This window comes from Lichenostomus cassidix, chromosome 4 (genome assembly GCF_008360975.1).
Source record: "Lichenostomus cassidix isolate B80296 chromosome 4, HeHo_3.0, whole genome shotgun sequence".
Lineage (NCBI taxonomy): Eukaryota > Metazoa > Chordata > Aves > Passeriformes > Meliphagidae > Lichenostomus > Lichenostomus cassidix.
The window spans coordinates 3,388,960-3,403,850 of record NC_139484.1 but is presented as its reverse complement, the minus strand read 5'-3'; the positions used below and the strand labels follow the sequence as shown (position 1 = coordinate 3,403,850).

The following is a 14,891-nucleotide window of genomic DNA, read 5'->3' as shown; positions in this document are numbered from 1 at the left end:
TGTGTCTCATTGCTGAAATGCTGCCAATTTGTGTTATACAGGCAAGATGATCATGTTGGTCCTCAGCAGCTTTTGCCTGTGAGGTGCGGAGCGTAAGCCACACTAATTTCCACAGGGAGGAGAATCTGGGAGAGTGGCTTCTAATCTTCAGGTATAATCACAGGCATTGACTAAAGAAATATGATTTTGCCTAACTCTCACCTCAGACATGTGACTTCACCTACTGTCTCCAGGCTGGTAGGTTTTGCAGCACACATTAAATCCTTCACAAGGAGAGTCAAAGGAAAGAACAGCTTTGTTTATTGCAATTCCTTCTCCTCTGTTGCTAAACAGGTGCCTTGGTTTGAGAGACAGGTGTCTGTCAAGGAAGGTGGGAACCTCCCTTGGAATGGAGAATATGACTCCCTTCCCTCTGAATTATTATAACTTTGACATTAAGGGGCTTTCAGGCAAAGCTATGTGAAAAGGATTAACAATCCTTGACTAGTATTTATAAGAAGGCAAACAAACAACATCAAACAAACAACAAGCAGCCCAACCCAGCAGCCCAGCACTGACCGTCTCTGGGCTCTCACACACCCTGCCCTGCGGTGCAGTTCCGCTCACAGCCGGCAGGGGCGCTGTTGGCTCAGGCCGGCAGGGCAGGAGCCATGATTCCCCCGCGGCTGCAGGGGGCGCTGTGGCGCGAGGGCAGCCGAGTCTCCCTCAGTGGTAATGGCGGCCGGGCTGGATGGCGGGATGGGCTGGGGCAGGGACTGGGAGCAGCGGCTGGATGGCGGGATGGGCTGGGGCAGGGACTGGGAGCAGCGGCTGGATGGCGGGATGGGCTGGGGCAGGGACTGGGAGCAGCGGCTGGATGGCGGGATGGGCTGCGGCAGGGACTGGGAGCAGCGGCTGGATGGCGGGATGGGCCAGAGCGGGCAACCTCCGAGCGGCGGCTGGAACCGCAAAAGGCAGGCACACCCCCAGAGTAGCGAACAAGATGTAACAGGAAACTCCACAGCCTTAGCAGCGGCCACAGGAGTCAGGTGGACATGTTGTGTTGGGTTAGAGTGTAGCGAAAAAGCCCAAGGCAGCAGCAGAAAGCAGCAGGGCTGGGCAGTGGCAGCAGGGCTTCTCCATAGCAGCTACTGGACGCAGCAGGGAAGATGTGCCCTCTGGAGGGGGAGGGAGGCCAGGGTCCCGGGTTTTGCCCTGAGGCACCCAAGTGGATGGTGGAGGTCCTTTCCAGTCAAATTGGGTGTTGATAAAGTCCCAGTTCTACAGCTGCTCTTATGAGCAAAGGCTCACCACAGTAAGGAAGGAGCAGTACAGGACTGGCTCTGGCAGTGGCACTGGATTCTCCCTGCAGTAAGCAGCAGCTCGACCGTCCCCTCTGATGCTGGGAGAGACAGAGACCAGCTAGGAGCTGCGCCCAGCCCCTTCTGCCGGCCCCAGTCTCGGGGTATCTCTGCACCTCCAAGAGAAAGCCCCTCAGATGAATGAAGAGCAGCCAGGTGTGCTTCCACACTCCCCCCTCCTTCCCCCATGGGTACCTTTTTTGTCTCTCTTAAGTACTGACCATTTTTGTCTCTTAGCAACGGATGGGACAAAATTCCCTAAGAGAAAGAAAACAAAAGGAAAAATCATAACCTCCAACAACAGGAGAGGCAGAGTTTGCAGAATTAACTTCTTGTGTTAGGCTGTACCTCAGTAGATTTATTGCTTGTTCCAGAAACATTCAGGTTTGGAGGAGGAGAAAGTCTGAGGAATGGGAGATGTGGAATATTCTACCCATTTTTCTGCCCCAGCTATTCCCTCATCAACACATACACACAGCTTTTTTACAACAGTGCAGGTGTTCTTGTGTGTGCACCATTTTCCTGAAGGAATTCTCCCAAACCATTGCACTTTTGAGCTCTTCAGAGCTGAGAACAGGTGGAGATTTTTGTAAAAAATCTCCATTTTTTTTAGCAAAATAGCACTGTTTTAACAAAAGACAACCCCACACTGTAATTACATAAGGTACTTCTTATAATAAATGAAACTCTTTTTGCTGCTACTCTGAAAGCCTGCTGTGATTACAATAGGATATTATGCAAGATTGCAACAGTTTATGTTTTATACACACATGTTAAAATACATTCTTATTTGATGCAGACCAGAATTGCATCCCAGATATGTTCTTGCAATGACCAAAGTAAAAAAATGTAATGATCACCAAAGGCCATAAAAAAATCCAAGAGGCCTGTGGGCATGCAGGAATTTATGCGCTTAAAACACATCAATCTTTTGTACATGCAGATAAGAACATCATGAACCAATTCTTTCCTGACTTATATCCAGTACTGATGGAGGTGACACAAGGCTGCAGAAGGTGCAGTTCAGGGAAGAATCCAAACCTCTGTCTACTACTCTATTTAATCCTAAATCTGCTCTTGCTGTCACCATCAAAAAATAGTCTGAGCTTGTGCCACAAGTAGCCAGAGGATGGGGATGGCAAATGAGTATCAGTTGTGTAACTGCCACAGAGCAGGGACTCTGAACGGCCAGGCCATAAACTGAACTGGATAAAATCTTTCCTCTGAAACCCCACAAAAAGTGGGGTAACCAGATGGTAACCAGATGTGGGTTACAACTAGTACTTAGGAGGCAGAAAGAGAGACAATTGAAGGAATAAGCATATTTTCTTCTCTTTTCACTTGTCTCATAGTTCTAATAAATTTAAATCCTGGGTATGACCCAGTGCCACACACACCGATTTTCTTTGTAATATGTTGTTGAAAAGTAGATTAATAAACTGCAGAGCCCACTACTGTTACTGCTGTAGCTAAACTGCTTTTGATACATGAGCCAGCCTCATACATTGTAATAGCATTGATTTACCCTATAAATGTTTGCAGTGAAATATATGAGAGTTCAGGTATATTTGCCCTTCCACCCAGAGGAGTTTCTCTGTTCTTCAGAGCCTGTCTTCTCGGAGGTTTTCAAGAACAAAAGAAGCTGCACTACCACTTGTGACTGGCCTTTAAGAAGTTGCACGCCAGCACAGATTGAGCATTGCACTTTGCAAAGCTCTTTTCAGCTCTTCCAGAGTCAAAACCTGAGCATCTCTGGCAATGTAACTCCATCAAAAGTGCTTATTTGATCAGTCTGGTTTCATGCTTAAAATGCTTTTAGTCTCAGTACCCCAACCATCTGCTCTCTTGAGACAGCAATTCTCCAGCTCCAGTCACCAGCAGCTTCTCGAGAGAGAGAGTAGCCAGCCTTTTTGGGAAGGTCACCAAGCAGCAATAAAATACCACTCTTTTCAAACAGGAAAGACCTATGTCTGGTAAGACATCACCAGTGTCTCTGAATTACATGACATTTCACTGCTCAGAACCTCTGTTCCTGCCTCCTTTTATGTCTATCTTTGCTAGATTTTGCATGTCTATCACTGTTTTGAAATTTGCATCTTTTGAGTAAAGTCAGAAAAAACATATAACTTCAATGTCAACTGGCTTTAGAATGTTTAGCCCTTGTGGTTTTAACTTTTCAAATAACCAGCTCTGTCAGTTTTCCTTCATATTCATTTATCATCAAGGTGACAATGCTTTGAACAATTCTGAGCCAGCCCCTAAAAAACAGGGAGTTTGTGGTCAGAAAGTCAGCCCTTACTACACCAAGAACTGCAATTAAAGGGCCTAAATCAACAATTAAAGAGTTACTAAGCACAAACATCAAACTACTGTTATTACAGTATATCTACACTTCCAGTCTTTAGAAAAAACAATATATTGAATTCACACCCAAGAAAGTAATATTTGGCAAGGTGAAATAACCACTTTAAAGTCTTTTTTACATTAGCCCTTAAAATTAGCAAGTATGATGAAAGGCAATGAAATATCCCGCTTTACATCAGCTGTAGGCAAAGTGGATAGATAATCCTGGAGTCAAAACAAACATTACACTGGTTTTGTTCCAGTGGTCTTATGGGATCGTAAAGGCTAATGACATTAAGCTTCCCATTAGTTAGGTGATGAAGAAACGTCCCTTGAGAGAATCTTTCCCAGTGTCAAAACTAGGCATAAGCTATAGGAAGTGTGTTCCAGGCAGTACAATGAGGGGAGGTATTCCTTTCTCTCTTTTCAGTTGTTTCACCCTTTGAACTATCCTGAGCAGTTCCTTTCTGCAGGCTGACTGCTTGTGGCTGCCGTGCCACCTGTCAGAGCCGATGTCGTGCATGTTCAGCAAAACCCGTAAATCAAAAGGAGGGACAACACAAAGCTTCCCTCCTCCCTCACATGTTCCACACCTGCTGCTTCTGAGGGGCACTGCTGCTGATGGACACAGACCCTTTACAAAAACAGAACAAAAAGGGTTCACCCCCAAAGAGGCTGTGAGTGAAATCTAAGGATAAAGGAACAGCTGAATCCACAGAGGCAAGAAAGGCTGTTTTTGTTCTCTCCGTGATTTCACACAGGCAAGAAGTAGGCAGGGCTGAACTTTTTCAGAAACAAAACCTGGCCATAATTTTGCACTGTTGTTTTAAAAAGCTAGTCTGTTTTATTTCCGGGGCAGGCCTTTGTTGCCATGCTGAAAAGAACTATAACTCTCCCACCTGTTTTTTTTCCTTATTGCTCACTGAAGCGCTCTCTCCAATACACACATCCTGTTAGCACACGGAAACTGCTGGGAACATGGCTGGTGATTTAATTTTACTTGCAGCTGTCTCTCTTCTTTCTGCCTTCCAGCAATGTAAGAAAGAGCTGTGGGCTGCGTGGTTGGGGTCTGGGGAGGTTTCCACTGATTCTGAAGTACAGGGAATTATTTTAAGATAAATTGGTTGCTCTGCAACTTTAATTTCTGAGAAGTCATAAGATTTTTCTCAGCAGAGCGTTGTTTACTCTCTCTGCAGTCTGAGAGGGAGTTGGCTCAGTGGGACAGATTACTTTTCCCTGTGGGAGAAAATAATTTGTTTTCAATTCTCTTTTGTTTGTTGACTTCTTGGAATGATACTATTATCAAAGCTTCTAACTGGCTGTAAAGTTACTCCAAAGCCATGTTATGTCTTGATTTGAATCTTATTTAGGCACCTACACAACTGAAAACCTCAAAAGCGAGAGTAAATTCACGAAATCACAGACATCAATACTGGACTGAAAGTGCTCAAAAAAAAGTGTTTCCAGTAATAGAGATACATACATAGTATCCGAAATGAAGTAAGAGAGCAACTCCTTACACCAGGCAACAAAATCATGAGCTATTACTATGCTCTAATCAGTACATTTCTTTAAGAGGTAAATGGATTTATTTTATGCCCTGCCAGTATGCCTCTGAGAATCAAGGAATAGGCTGCCCCCCTAGTGGTGGGATCACCATCCCAGGAAGTGTTAAAAAGAAAAGGTGTGTGGATGTGGCTCTTGGGCACATGGCTTAGTGGTGACCATGTGCTGGCTTAAGGGTTGGACTTGAGGATCTTGGAGGTATTTTCCTACCTTAATGACTCTATTTTATGACTAGAAGGGGGCAAGTCTGAGAAGCTCTTTTTGCATCAATCTAAAACTGAAGTATCATTTTTAATGCTTGCTGTTATTTTCTTTGAAATATGTTAATTCATATAGTTGTGTTTACACCAGAGAACAAGACACATTTTGAAGACATTTGTGTTATACTAGCATGAGATTTAGAGCAGGTTAAAAGTAATTATGCTGCCTTTTTTTCCAAATATGTATAGCACCACCAGCTTACCTAGCAACCCATCAATGTGGCTTGATTATTTGCGTATTTGTTCTAAAAGCTTCAGCTACTGAAACATCATTTGTACCCAGCAGAAAGAAAAAGGTTGAGAATGTGGTCCTTCCAGTTAAAAAAAACACGAAAAAAAACAACACAAGAGAAGGCAAATAAAACCCACTGAAAATTTACATCCTTTTTTCTGTCATCAGATCAGCTCCAATGTACCCTGTGATCTTAATGTTTCAATCTGGTGGCAATGTTTATCATCAACTTCTGAGAAACTTCAGCTTGCTTGCCTTGATTTTTAGCCTAAAAGTGTGAAGGATTAAAAACAAACAAGCAGAAAACCATACATTATTCGGAGAAGTATCTTGAAAACTCAAGGAGTTGTACAGATCCTGACACTGTGAAGAGAGGTGAAAAATAGTAATGTTCATCCTTATGATGGATAACCTATATTAGTTAATCTTAGCTAAAATCAGAGAAAAGATGATATAACCTGGAGTTTCATTTACACTGACAATCTGACATCAAGCCCAAAGAGAAACTTGTGCAAGAATCTGACCAGCTGACCTGATTTAAACTATCACAGTTTTCCAGCCTGGGTAACCCAACACAGATTAATTCATGGGAGTTCAGCTGAATGCTGTGAAACCAGCACTGCAAGCATGTGTTATAACCAGTTCAAGGGAAGGGAGCAGCCCAGCCTGTGACCTTTGCTTCTGAACTAAATACAACACGCACAGCACTCAGTGCTCTGTTTGATCTTCTGTTTATTCTGCTGGGCCTCCAGTCCTTACTTAGAAAGGTGCTAATGGGCAATACCACCTCACTGGAGGAGTGCTACAAGATTTAGTGTCTCAGAACCAGGAGTTATTCAAAGAACCAGGTCAGCTGAAGATTAGGTTGTGCAAGAAATGCTCCAAGGTAGAAAGAAGGAGCAGAAACAAACAGGAACTGTTTTCAAGTAATGAATCCAGTTTTAAGCAGTTGAGATTTGCTTGAGAGATTAGTGTTTTGTAGACTGACGGGGAAAATGAGGGAATCCAATGAAAGAGTAGAATAAATCTCAGTCACTGATACAGAAAAGAGCAGGGACACAGGAGTCCCACTACTCCTCTATTTTGAAGGATCTCTCTGAACTAGCCACTTTAAAATTAATTTTTAATAATTCCAGGACCTAGGAAGACATTATTAAAAAGTAATTGATTTGGTTGAATTGATTGGTTTTTTACAGCTTTTTAGGCCAGGCCATGCAAATTATTATGCACTATCATACACTGTGATACAGGTAGCAGCTTCTTTACAGGCTTTTAAAACATATAAAATGTTCCTTGAAAGCCTGCTTTGTCCCATGTTTTCAGACTAAATGTATTGGCTCAGTAACCATAAATGCCTCCTGAAGATGAAAGCAAAAAAAAAGGCATACAGAGGCAAGTCAAGCACACTTTGTAACTACCTCAGTCATATTTAATTTAGTCTGTTAGAATTGAACTACAGGGGGAAGAAAAGCTATGAAAATCTTTACTTACTCCTGCTGCACTGCTTAATTTACTGTAGCCCTTGTTAAACCATCAGCACAAAATATAAATTTGGAGTTACACTGCCACTTCCCATTCACCAAGGGGGAGCTAAAAGGCAAATCCTATGCGGTTAACAAAATCCACAGTGATTGTTTCTCTCCAGAGTTGTTTTCACATCCCTGGTTGGCATCTATCTTGTTCTGCACACCAGGCTCACCTGTGGATGACCATGTGGATAACCAGAGTCTCCCGTGTTCTTCAAACCAGAGCCTTGCTGCCCGAACAGTACCAAGGGCAAATGGCATTACAGGTGAGGCCAGGGTTATACCATGGCCTTGATGATTTGCTCTGGTTAATCATACTGAGCAAAGAAAGATGATGACCTTACAGTGCCTTAATCTCCGTATTTCCCTCAGTAAGTTTATTTTGTCCAGCATCCATTCAAGGCTTTTTGAAAAAAAGAACCTCCTTTGGATGCAATGAGCAACCTTGGCTTGCCTTAGTTCCTCAGTGGAAAAACCTGGTCCCAGCCTGATTGTATGCCTTGAATGTATGCCTGTGCAGTCAGAAAATGAGGGAGACATTGCTGGCTAAAAATGCCATTGCACAAAACACTGCAGCTCACCTACCACTTTGACCAATCAGGTATTGTGGGACCTGTGGGCCTTGCTGGATGCAGATACAGTGAAGACTCCTGTAAGTGGGCCTTATAGAGAGAGAGAGCTGAGCTGCCTGGATTGATCTCTAGAGAGAGGGGTTAAGCATGGCTCATGATTACTTACATGGGGAGAAGACAAGATGGGAAAATGCTTTTTTGGGTAAAGAATTTGGCCACAAGGCTAAGACATAAAAGATGCACAGGGCAGCACCACTAATATCTCTAGCTGTATTTTAGTGCCACTGATCCCACAAGGGAATACAGAAGGGATCTCCTAGGCTCCCCCCTTAGACAAGTGTTTTTAGGGGGCTCACATGGGTGCTTGCTTTCTGGATCCAGGTAGATTAGGTACAGGGTAGGTAGTGAACTCATCCAGGGTGGTTATGACACAGCCAGGACAATATCTTGGAGATAATAATATTAACTCCAGGTACCCAGGGAACTTTAAAGGCAAACAGGGTGTTTCCCAATAGCTTTGTTGCATACAGCAGATTGCTGAATATTTCCTTTTGTCCCTGTGGCAGCCTTTGTTCAACTTTCAGGGGAAGACCTGTGCAGTGAGGGCATCAGTAAAATGAGGTATGCGTCTACATGTGAGATGTGGTCCTAGAATGCTGGTCAGAAGTGTAGGGAGAGTGTTTGATTGGTTTGGCAGTTTTTGGTAAGTGACTGATATTCAGTCACTGTGCAGTAAATAATTACTTCTTTTAATGGCACTGCCTCTGTTAAAGTGCACTTTACAAGACAGAAAAGTAAAATCAACTCCAGTCAGTAGAGGAGAAACAGCATAGGTCTTCCACCAGATAGCTCTCAGACCTCTCCAGCAGATCAGGTGGAGAGCAAGGAACAGGCCACAGCCTCCCCAGTTGCAACTCTCTCTGCTCTTTCCAACACACTGAATTTTAAGAGTCCAAGACAAATGCGCTATAAGTTATGGTCAAACAAGTTAAAAGAGGCAGCTACCAGATTTTTGTTTCCAAAGACTGTAATGTTCCCCACACTTCAAAGCCTCGTAGCTCTTAGTGTCACTAAACCAAAATGACAGTATGTCATTCAAATCAGTGGGGCAGTGACCTCCACCAGTGCAGTTTGGTTACTGAGACACCACTGGGGCCACTGTAGTATGACTAGGCTGTACCCCAGGGCTGTGTGGTTCTAGGATCCAGATGAGGCACAAGGATATTTAAGCCATCAGTAGTGCAGCAAATGCAAAAAGCAGAATGGATAGATTTCTGAAATTACAATTTCCCCCTTCCTCATTTATCACAGAAAATGCCGAGTTGGAAGGGATCCACAAGGAACATCAAGTCCAACTTGAATGTCACTCTTAAAGATAAATTTTAAACTTCTGTAAGGAAAAACTAGTTTGTCTAATATTGTTCTTTCTCTGGAAAAAGCTGAAGAACAATGATCTCCATAAAAAAATTAAATTTAAAAATTGTGTGTTAGAGAACACTAACCAACACTAACAACTGAACCAAGGAACTGTGTCATGTAAGTCCTTATTTTGGCTTGCAGGTCATTTTGCTTGGTTGGTGGGGAAATCAAGACTGAAGCACAAGGTCATGCCACCAGCTGTCACCGGAGCTCCCGAATTTGACAGAATATTTCGTGCACAGTAAGTCTAGAGATCATTAAGATGGTGGCATTGAATAACAATTCAGTCCAGAAGAGAAGCAAAAACTTTCTCTTAAAAAGTCACTTTTTCTTTCCATCTTCTGCTAAAAAAATCCCCAAAAAACCAACAACAACAAAAAGAACAGATGGTTTTTCAAATGGTTCAGCTCTTATTTTAATAATAATGGGGTAAGTTCAGCTTGTTTCAAAGTCACTGATCAAATTCTGATCAAACTAGGCAGATTACCCAAATTTAAGTGGGGTCTGAGATCCAACTGATTGTAACATAGGAAATTCGGATATTCTGGATCTAGCAATCTGTGCTGTCTGTTTTTGGGGTGTGGCTAACACCACAGATGAAGATGAGCAAAGAAACCTGTGTCTGCAGTAGAAAATGGTGGAATATCCTGTCTGAGAAGACTGTTTTCCTAAAAGGCTTCAGTTTGTGATTAACTAATGACCCTATGCAAAATTATTTCTATTTCTTTCAAACAATCTCATCTGCTGTAATTGTAGTTGTCGTGGATAACAATAATGACACACAATATGCATTAGACAACTTGTTAGATAACATGATTCATTAGATATAGAACTTTGCCTAATTCCCTAAAAAGAAACTTATTCAGAACAACCAAGTAAAGATAACTCACCAAATATTGGTGGGAAAACTGATGTCCACAAATAAAGGTGTTATGGTCCTTGCCATAAGAAAATCTGTGATGTGCTGTCTGTGCCTTCATAAAGGCAGGTGGCCTCAGCAGAGCAATCCAAATTTCTCTGGCAGTCCCAGTAATGCTGACCTGCAAAACTTGCATACCAAATGTGGAGGTAAGAGATAAACATCACATCGATGAACTGGAATTCTTGCCTGTCTCTGCTGCACAAGCACTTGATTGAGGATTATTTGTCCTATTTATTTCCATGTAGTTGGGATCCAGATCCTTGACTAAGTTTAAATACCAGGAAAATATTTTAAACAGTTTGTATCAGAGATTTCAAAAGTGAGAAATTTTAAAAGTACCTAATGCTGGCTTGACTGTACTCCCACTGGATATGACAGCAATAACTTCAGTGGCAATAAAACAAGGCCAAAGCTGACTGCTTGAAAATCCCACCCACAACTTTTTTCCCTTCCAGACTAACGTTCTTTCAAATTTGTTCTTCAGACAAAACTGTGTGGAGTTTTACCCAGTATTCCTGACTAGCCTCTGGATTGCAGGATGTTTTTTCAATCACGGTAAACATATTCTGCTTTTATCTTGGACTGAGAAGTTTTGCATAACTTTTTAAAAGTTAGTATTATTAGGAAGAAATTGACTGTAGTATTTTTCCCCTTCTTTTAGTTGCATTACCTCAACACAGCCTTCTTAGAAGAAAGCTCAGTGACACTGAAATCCCCATGGCATTTTGTAGAGCCCCACCAGCTTTCCTGTCTCTCTGCAAACCAAGGAGTTCTCACAGAGCTAGAATTTGTGACAGCCTAACCTTTGCATTCTGCTTTATTAACCCTTTCCCAGCTAATGTTTTAGAAGCTTGAAGTCTGTGGGCTGGGGAAAGGATAACTAGCTCATACCCATCACTCCTCTCCTTCCTGAACAACTTCTCTATTTTCTCTCTTTGCTCCAAAACAGTAATTTTTTGGTTTGGGGCTCTCTTATAGTCCCATCTCCACTGTAAATCCACTGTAAATCCAAAGAAGCACCACTTAAGCCAACAAATTGGATATGAAATAATACATGTGCTCATAGACAGACACTTGACTCAGGGAAGATCACAGTTGCTTGCCAGCAACACAGGTGCTGTCACATGTAAGAAATGAAAGATTATGATAACCTCCTTTGAAGTAATGTTTCAACTATGTCCCACAGGTATGTTTACAGGGGTTAATCTAGCACACAGTGAAAGCTGTCCTAATACACACACAGAGTTTAAAAACACAAAATTAATGAGCACTGCTAAGTCCTGTATAATACAACTTAACCTCCATACCCTGCTCCATCTATCCAGTAGAGGTGACTTTATACTCTTCTCTCAGGGATGTCAGAAAGCTAACTTCTCTACATCTTTCTCTCATGTCCTTCTATAAAAGCTGCTATATAAATGCAAAGCAGATTATTAACAACATAAATAGGATTCTCTTCCCAAAACAAACACTCCCCCTTAGCACAAGCTGCCATAACAATATGGAATGATGGCACTGGGTGAAGCCACAATGCTCCAATGTGCTATCCTGTTTCTGTGATAATCACCAAACTGGTGGGGGTGGGGGGGATGGAATTAGGATTCCTGTCAGTTCCTGAGATGTCCTTTGAAATCTTTTGGATTTTTTTGGACAGTCCTATATCCACCCCATCTGTAAACCCATATGAAGAGCCTCATGCAGTGACTTTGTAAGAATACATATATGTGCTTTGAATGATTCTTTCCCAAGACAACTTCCCAGGTTATGGGTAGCTGTAACTAGAAAGCACAAGTAGAGTGGTTAAGTGCCTGCAATCCCCATTTTTTAGTTTTCTAGCTGTTTTCCCCACCATATTAATCTTTTCTTTCTTAGAATTAGCTTCCTTTCTGGGTGTGTTGTATGTGTTTGCCCGCTACAAGTACTTCCATGGTTACATCCAGTCTGTGAAAGGAAGGTAAGAAGTTACCAGCTGGATGCAGGTTAACAGCTCCAGGCTGTGGTCTGAAGCTGGGCTGAGAGCAAAAGACTTGCAGTGAAAAGTGAATATAATTGAATACAACATGGGTAAAGTGTCAGCAATGTGTCTGGAAACCCTCAGGGAGGAGGGCTGGGCGTTACAGATGAAACCTAGGTTTGGATGTGCATGTTCTGCAGGCCAGGAGAGAGAAGAGTTTGGATGCTCACCTTATGGACACCTGCCTTGTACTGGGTGTAATTTATAACTACATTCAGAGAGACTTGGAAACAGAAGCACAGTTTTGCATGTCAGGGCTACTGTAGGATGGGAGGCTGCTCATGCAAAGCTTGGACCATGCCTGCCTGTCTGCATTTTCCCTCAGTTTGTCACATTAAGACCTTTTCTCTAGCCACACAAGTTGCACTAAAGGAAGCAAGCAAATCTGGTTTTGTAGGCTGATGAACCTTCACCAAATAGGTAAGAGAACAGGGCTCCAGATAAGCATACATTAATGAATGGTGAGTGCACAGCATCTCCTGATATGAATTCCACTTCGACAAACACTGGCGGGATACCCTCCACTATAGACACTGAAATACATGGTTTGTTTCGTTTCACTGAAGGTACTGCACTGTCTTCTGTGTCCTGATCTAAGGCTCTCTTCCACCACCCATTATCAGTCATAAGAAGATAACAGCACAATAAATGCTTGTCATAAAATTAAAATACTTGCAATGTCTTCTAGAGGAAGATAGAACACAATCAGACTATCTTGTAGTGAATAATCCTGCAGCAGTGAAAGACTGTCCTACGGGGCTATTTTCCATGGCTTGTGTACTGATGGTCCCATTCTCCTTCAAAACAGCTGCACCAATCCTTTACCCTCTTTGGAAGAGCTGCTGCTGGAGAGAAGGGAGAGGCTGTTTTCCAGAGCAAATATATGGAGATGGTTTTACATCTCCCAGTAAGAGATGCAATAATTCAAATAGTGCAATGAACACAAGCTAGAAGATTTGCAACTGCAATGGAAGTTTGAGGAGCAGAAATATGTAAATAAATGAACAAGCATAGCATAGTTGACTTTTCTCTAATCAACAAATGAAAAAGTCCTTTGTTCAAGAAATCTTTCCCATGCTTTACTTCAGTACTCTTAAACTAATAGATTCAGCCTCTCAAGGAAATTGTAGAAGAGTAGCTGGCTTCATTATTAGACAGAGCTTCACACTTTGGTGAGACTGATTTTAAATCAGAGGGTGTTGAGAGCCAGCCTGGCAGCCCTGGGAAATGGTTTTGCTCCAAGGCCTGCTAGTTATAAAGACAGACCTGGTCTGCATGCTCAAAGAAGGGCTAAGCTAAAGCCTCTTTTCATGATGTCTTGAAACTGAGAAAATACTTCATCATTTTCATCCAGACATGCCATGCCCAAAAAGGCTACCCATCTCAAGTCTTTAGGCACCAGTGAAATTCTCAGGCTCTTCCTTTCTGTAGGAATGATCTCCCATCTCAGTAGAGCATACCTGTCCAATAGATGTGGATGTAAGAGACATGCACACCTCTCCCTCCATTCCTAAGGCTTCTCTCCCACACTCCTACACCTGCAGTTGTAATGAGGTGCTCGAGATTTTCTATGGCTTTACCTACAGGTCTTCATGTCACAGGATGAATTAGCCTCATCCTGGAGTCAGTTCCTAACTTCCACATGAAAATTTAGAAACACTGGGGGAAAGTTTTCTCCTAGAGAAGGTATTACGAATCTCTTGTCTCTAGCAGAAGTCATCATGGGAATAGTTTATTCTAACACCCAAGGCAGTGTTCCAGCCATGGTCCTTTCTGATTCCATGCATATCAACTGTTGTGGACCAGCAGTTCCACTGTTATGTACCATGGACAGCTCATTACTGTGTTTTTCTGCATTCCACTTCTAGGTTAACAGGGTTTTATTTGAGTGTGATAATTCTGATTTCCTTGGCAACCCTGTGTGCAGCTGGGATTGTCAGCAGCTTTCTGGATGAATACCTGGACTTCAGCATTATGAAGAAAGTCCATAAATTGCTCTGAAGACTGTTATAAAAATATAAATAAATAACATGGATGCTTTGTCTGATAAGCTAAAGATGATAAGCTACATGTGAATAAAGCATCAGAGCTCTCTCCTAACAGCCCATTGCAATGTAAAATGCATATTTTTCCTGAGCTGTTTATGCTTACTCCTTTCCCTACACTCTGGAAAAAGTCAGTAAGACAATTGCAATTAAATGTTTTCTTTCCCTGTATGCTATTACAACTCCACAAATAAATCACACAAAACCAAACCCATTAATTCATTAAGTAATTTAGTTGCAACTGGCACTGCAAGCATCAGCCCATCTTACCCACTGCTCTTCAGTTTTGCCAATGGTTCTGTGTCTTCCTGCACCGCTCTTCATGTTCCCCAGAAATGCCTTCTGTTTTATGCAAATGTAAAAACACTTCCATGCAATATGCTGCTGCAAAATCCCCTTTTTCCAAGTATATCCAATCCTACTGCTGTAGAAGCATACATGGAAACACTGCTTACTTCAGAAAAACATTTAAAGCTTCCCTTGGCCCTAAGTTTCTGCGAAGAACTTTTGGATTTTATATTTTGGAATGTGCTTACAGCTCAACACATGCTCAAACACTCTTTTCATATAAGTGGGGCCCTCCTGTGGGCATATCCCAGTCCTCACGGGAGGCCTCCTAAAGACAGGCTGTGCCCAAACACGACACCACTTG

At 42.3% G+C, this 14,891-nt stretch overlaps 1 protein-coding gene across 3 annotated transcripts; it reads left to right on the top strand.

The window, feature by feature from the left end:
- The first annotated feature begins 654 nt into the window (after positions 1-654).
- MGST2 (microsomal glutathione S-transferase 2) lies at positions 655-14,296 on the top strand. 3 transcript variants are annotated; one of them, XM_085057638.1, is made up of 6 exons: positions 655-711; positions 3,195-3,313; positions 9,400-9,499; positions 10,665-10,735; positions 12,053-12,134; positions 14,063-14,296. In XM_085057638.1, the coding sequence occupies exons 2-6, from the start codon at positions 3,307-3,309 to the stop codon at positions 14,193-14,195; spliced, it is 393 nt and encodes a 130-aa protein (XP_084913764.1). In that variant the 5' UTR covers positions 655-711; positions 3,195-3,306; the 3' UTR covers positions 14,196-14,296. The 3 variants fall into 3 exon arrangements, with proteins under 3 accessions (XP_084913764.1, XP_084913763.1, XP_084913762.1); XM_085057637.1 differs by lacking the exon at positions 655-711 and adding an exon at positions 756-1,496; XM_085057636.1 differs by lacking the exons at positions 655-711; positions 3,195-3,313 and adding an exon at positions 4,595-4,719.
- The last annotated feature ends 595 nt before the right edge of the window (positions 14,297-14,891 follow it).